General features: G+C 36.5%; 1 protein-coding gene across 1 annotated transcript in view; it reads left to right on the forward strand.

Moving 5' to 3' along the window:
- Positions 1 to 2,519: 2,519 nt before the first annotated feature.
- Positions 2,520 to 5,263, forward strand: part of tmem86a (transmembrane protein 86A) — a 14,851-nt gene continuing 12,107 nt past the window's right edge. The window contains exon 1 of the mRNA XM_015375733.1: positions 2,520 to 2,666. Coding sequence (XP_015231219.1) covers positions 2,646 to 2,666 — 21 coding nt within the window. The 5' untranslated portion in view covers positions 2,520 to 2,645. The remainder of the gene's footprint in view (positions 2,667 to 5,263) is intronic.

Raw genomic sequence — 5,263 nt, forward strand, 5'->3', positions numbered from 1 at the left:
ATAGATAGATAGATAGATAGATAGATAGATAGATAGATAGATAGATAGATAGATAGATATTGGTCTGAAATGAGTTTTATGTCTTTACTCTTCCATTAATCTTCATACATTTTAATCTGTGTTTAATCCTTTAAGCAGCTCAAAGCATTGGGTAGTACAATTGCATTTCTTCACAATCCTTCAAATTATTTAAACTGGTAACAAAACATTAAGCACATTTCTCCCTCTGACCTTGACCTCTGAAATCCCCTATGATCAGGTTTTTATGATGAGCTCCTCTATGATGTCTCTGATATTTAGACAATATTGCCCTGAAATGAATTTCAAACTTACTGGTCTCGTCTGAACTGGGATATTTGTGGATATCATCCTGTTAGCTACTCAGGTCAAATTTATAGGAATGGAGATCAGATCAACTTGTGCCCACTTTGTTCTCATTATACTTCATAATCAGTCGAGGCTTTTTTTTTTTACCAAGTAGTGTTTCACGTGTATGAGGGATTTGCTTTCATGCACACATTTAAACACACAGCTGACATTAATCTTATTGAAGATATATAATTTGAACAAGAAAAATGCAAGTTGTTTACGAATGTTAGGATATGGGAAAAACTGGACATTTTGCAGAAATTAAACTTTTTGCAGATATATAAAATATACAACAATACACCTGTTCTGATCTCAGAAGTTAGAGAAAACTAGTAAACCATCTACATCATGAAGACAGTGAACTACAAAGACATGGGAGCGTTTAAAGCTGAATGTGTTGGTGGGGGCCTTAAAGGGGCGTGTTTCTATTGTATCCCCCTGTCTATATTTGCTTTATTGAAACTGCATGTCGAGGAGGATAATGCTTGGCAGAACAGGATTAGTATCTCTATCTGTTGTTTTCGCCTAAATGCCTTGTTAAAACAGTCACAATAGACAAAATGTTGGCTGTAGTTGCAGGTGCACTTTTAATATGAGTAAGAACCAAGAAAGTTGAACTCACACAGGTTTAGGTATTAAACAAATTCAATTTCCTAATGCCATCATCCAAGGGCTTAAAGAGTATGGCTTAATTATAACCCTAAAACAGAAAGACATGACTGTTCACCTAAATGACAAGCTAACGGTGGGTAAAAATCAGAGGAGCAGCCATTAAGGCCATAGTTGAAATAGGGGAGAATTCCGAAGGAAGGTTCTGTTGATAGGGTAACTATTGATTATGCAGGGAACTAATAAAGCCCTGCATAATATATGCTAATAATAGTCATTCATCCCTGCTGCCACCAGACTCTACAATGCTACACAACGGCAATAACTTGTGCAATAACTAATGTGCAATTACTATTTGATACCCTGTGCAATAACCTGTTTCTCTATATTTTACACCCAGTGCAATAACTATATATATCTTTTCCCTATCCATAATTGTTTTTTTTGTTCTCTGTTTTTATGTTCCTGTATCTGTATTTTGTATTTTCATCTCTTTTTATTTATTTTTTTTGTATTATTTGTAAAGTGACCTTGAGTGTCAAGAAAGGCGCTGTTAAATAAAATGTATTATTATTATTATTATTATAAATATCCATCTATATAAATACCCATGTAAACGATCTGTGCAATAACTCTCTATAATAATAATTAATAAAAAAAGAAAAGCTGTGTCATGTAGAGGCACTGTATATATTGTATATAAATCCCATGCACCTTTTTTCTTTCTTTGGCACATTCTTTTTCTCTCTTGACTATTTGAGCTGATGGAACAAGCACATTTCTGTGAGATAAATAAAGTCAATCAATCAATCAATCAATCAATCAATCAATCAATCAATCAATCAATCAATCAATCAATCAATGATATATAGAGTGATAACTGTTGAAAAAAGCCTAAACAAAGTCTATTTTTCAGTTTATGACCAGCTGTAAATGGGTAAAAGTAGTAACTTTGAAACTGCATCAGATAGATGATACAGATATGAGATGGTGTGTGTATGGAATACATCCCATCTGTTAAAAAATGGGTTTTAGACTGGAGATTAGGAAGATTTTCACTAAGGCAATAACATACAGCCAGCTCTACAGTGTAATTATTGTGATCAAACTATACGCATGTTATGGATAAAACTGCCAATCCAGTCAAGCCTTAAATTTGAATTAAATACCATGTAGAAACTGATGGTTACATTATTCTTACTCCCTTCCAATATTTAATGATACATTCTTAAGAGAGCATTAAATGTGTTATTTAAGGGGTTAAAACACTCCTCTAATCCGTTTAACCAAGAACATTTTGTTAAAGAATCCACAACATGCTCAAGGCGAAAAACCGAAAGGCTCAAAATCTGAAAATGTAAATAAAGGCCATCTGCTTCTATACGTAATCACCGTTCTGCCTCCTCCTATCAGGACGTCTCTAATCACTCCCCCCGCCCCTTTCACCAAATCCCTCCGCTTTGATTGGTCAAATCCGTAGGCCGGCCCACGTCAACGTGCCTCTGTCCCCTCCTTCCGGGATGTTGTACTGCCCACAGGCTCGAGGACAAAAACAATTGGCATCCCTCTGACAGCGCAGTAAAAACAAGGAGATCCAGACCAATTTGGGGAAAACAGTTAGATATCTTTAAACCGTCTTTAACCGACACGACAGCGAAGAGGGAGAAATGGTGTCTCCGTCAACAGTAGTGAGTATCAACGTCTAAACCGGCATCTAAACAGTCACGTACGGACAAGAAAAGCAGGCTCAGTTTAGCTAGTTATATTCCACATTAAAATATCTCAGTTATAAATGATAAACAATCGAATGGCCGAGCTATATGCGTGTTTTGTTGGCATTTAACGCCTCCTACATTTCTTAAAAGCCAGCGCGTGCATTCTAGTTGATTGTTTTTAACCGCCAGAACAACAAAAACATGGAGCGATTCATAATCCATCTAAATATCTTTATTTTTGCTATGTAGCGACATAGCAAAGTAACTTTTTTTCCTTCTGTTGACTCGTTTCCTTTTGCCTTAGGCACTGCAGCGGCTTGTTTGTTCATCTTTGCTCCAAACGTTTATGTAAAATGCCAATGCAAAAAAAGAAAGAAAGCGTTAGATCATGTGACTGAGTGGAGCCTTTCTTTGCCTTATTTTCTTTCCTGTGTTCTTCATTAAACGCATGCGCCAAGGCTTTTCTCTCATCTCTTTTATTGAGCTCGGCTTTATGTGTTCTCCAGTGCCGAATAGCTTCATTTAGAGAAAAAACAAGGAGCTGTCATTCTCCTGAAATCAGCCTCCCCTTTGTGAGGGGATGGGGGGGGCTTTGGATGATGGTGAGGGGTGTGTTGGCCTGAGGTGAACCCTGATGTGGTGCCTGTAGAGGAGCCTGTGTAGAGGAATGTCTGCAAACCAGACCAGTTCCCTAAGTGATAAGGATGCTGTGAAGGTCTGGAGTTTCCCTTTAGAGCAATTTTAATGGCATCTGCTTCCACTGAGCAATGAACTGCAGTTCTCCCATCATTACATTACATTAGAGGGGAAACAGGCAATGGTGTCAAAAGTACACACATTTGTTACCGTACTTAAGTAGAACTATAGATACTGCTGTTTAAAAACACTCTGGTAAAAGTTGAAATATCAAATTGACCTGTCTACTCAAGTAAAAGTGAAAAAGTATGTGCTCCAAAACCTGCTGAAAGTATGAAAGTATAAAGTAACCTTTAAAAAAAGCTAAATTTTTCGACTATTTCGAAAAATTCTTTGAGATAGGGCCAAGGATGCGGGGGTCTTGTGGGTCTCCATCTACCGATACGCTCTCGCCTGTGTACGACCTTTTGGAATTTTTAACATCTTTTTCTGAATCCAACATTGTAGCATGGCATAGACAATTCACGTTTGCAGTTTGAAGAACACCTGCTTGCTTCTGATGATTTCCTTTAGCTAACCAATGAGTGTTTGCGTTATATGACTCATCTAATTACATGAGTTTTCACTAGATGTGGATGGAGCCAATGATCTGCATTGGATGGCGCACATGACAACAAAAGGCGAACATAAAGCCGAAGCCAAGAGTAACCAGTAAAAAATGTAAGGAATAGAAAGTACAGATACTTGTGTGAAAATGTAATGAGTAGAAGTCAGAAGTAGGGAGAAAAATAAGTAATGGAGTAAAGTAGATACCTAAAAAGTGTACTTAAGTACAGTAATGAAGTATTTGTACTTCGTTACCTGACACCTGGAAACAGGCTGTAATTTCAGAATAGAATGAAAATTTATTGTCATTACCTTGTCAAGTACAAAACAACTACATCCCCCCTCTGCATTTTAACCCATCCCCTTGGGGAGCAGTGGGCTGCCATTGTGCGGCCCCCGGGGAGCAGTGTGGGGTTAAGGGTCTCACTCAGGAACCCAGAGAGCAGGCTGTGGGGATTTAACCGGGTACTTTCAACCTTCTCAGAGCACTGCTCTAACCACTAGACAGACACTCCTCCCAATATAACCACTAAATTACTTATTTCTAGTAGATATTTTACACTACTGACTAATTAACTTCTGTCATTTGAGGTTAATCCTTTCAGACTGTAGAATATTCTAGATCACTGCATTTTAAATATGTATTATACTAATTTAGAATATAACAAGTCGGTGAGTTCACTTTCTGTAGCGTTTTGCAAACTTCTTGAACTTGATTTATATAATTGCTTTTTTCAATGATAAAGAAACTAGGGCTGAGACAATTAATCGAATTAATAGTGTTTAATCGATTTTTGAAATAATCTACAACTAATTTAGTTATCAATTAATCGTTAACTGGAGTATAGAGACTCTAAAATATGCCTTTAGCTGACAGAGCAAAATTGTAAAAAAATATACATATAACATTTGACATTTATGATAAAGAATACTTTTTTGTCGGTTAATATGGTATATCCAGAATTCCTCAAGTGGAAAATTAAAAAAAAAAGTTTTAACAGGTTTAATTTAGTCAAAAGTCTTCTTTAAGGAACCTTTTGCTATCTGATTATCAATCGATTAATCGAAAAATTGACAGATTTGCAAAATAATCATTAATGGTAGCCCTAAAAGTGACATAAAAAGTTGATAATTTTGAAGTGGAAGGATAATGATCCATGTTTTCTCTGGTCTTTATCTTTAGCACATTTTGCCAAGTTATGCCTTTCACCTCTGCCTGTGTTATCAGCTTCGGACATCTGGGAATCTGGCAAAAAGTGCTCAAGGGTGCTTCTAAAAAAAATATCTTCAAGTTTTATAACAAATTCTCAATTAAATCAATCTTGGGT

This window comes from Cyprinodon variegatus, unplaced genomic scaffold, assembly GCF_000732505.1.
Source record: "Cyprinodon variegatus isolate N-32 unplaced genomic scaffold, C_variegatus-1.0 Scaffold124, whole genome shotgun sequence".
In the NCBI taxonomy this organism is placed as follows: domain Eukaryota; kingdom Metazoa; phylum Chordata; class Actinopteri; order Cyprinodontiformes; family Cyprinodontidae; genus Cyprinodon; species Cyprinodon variegatus.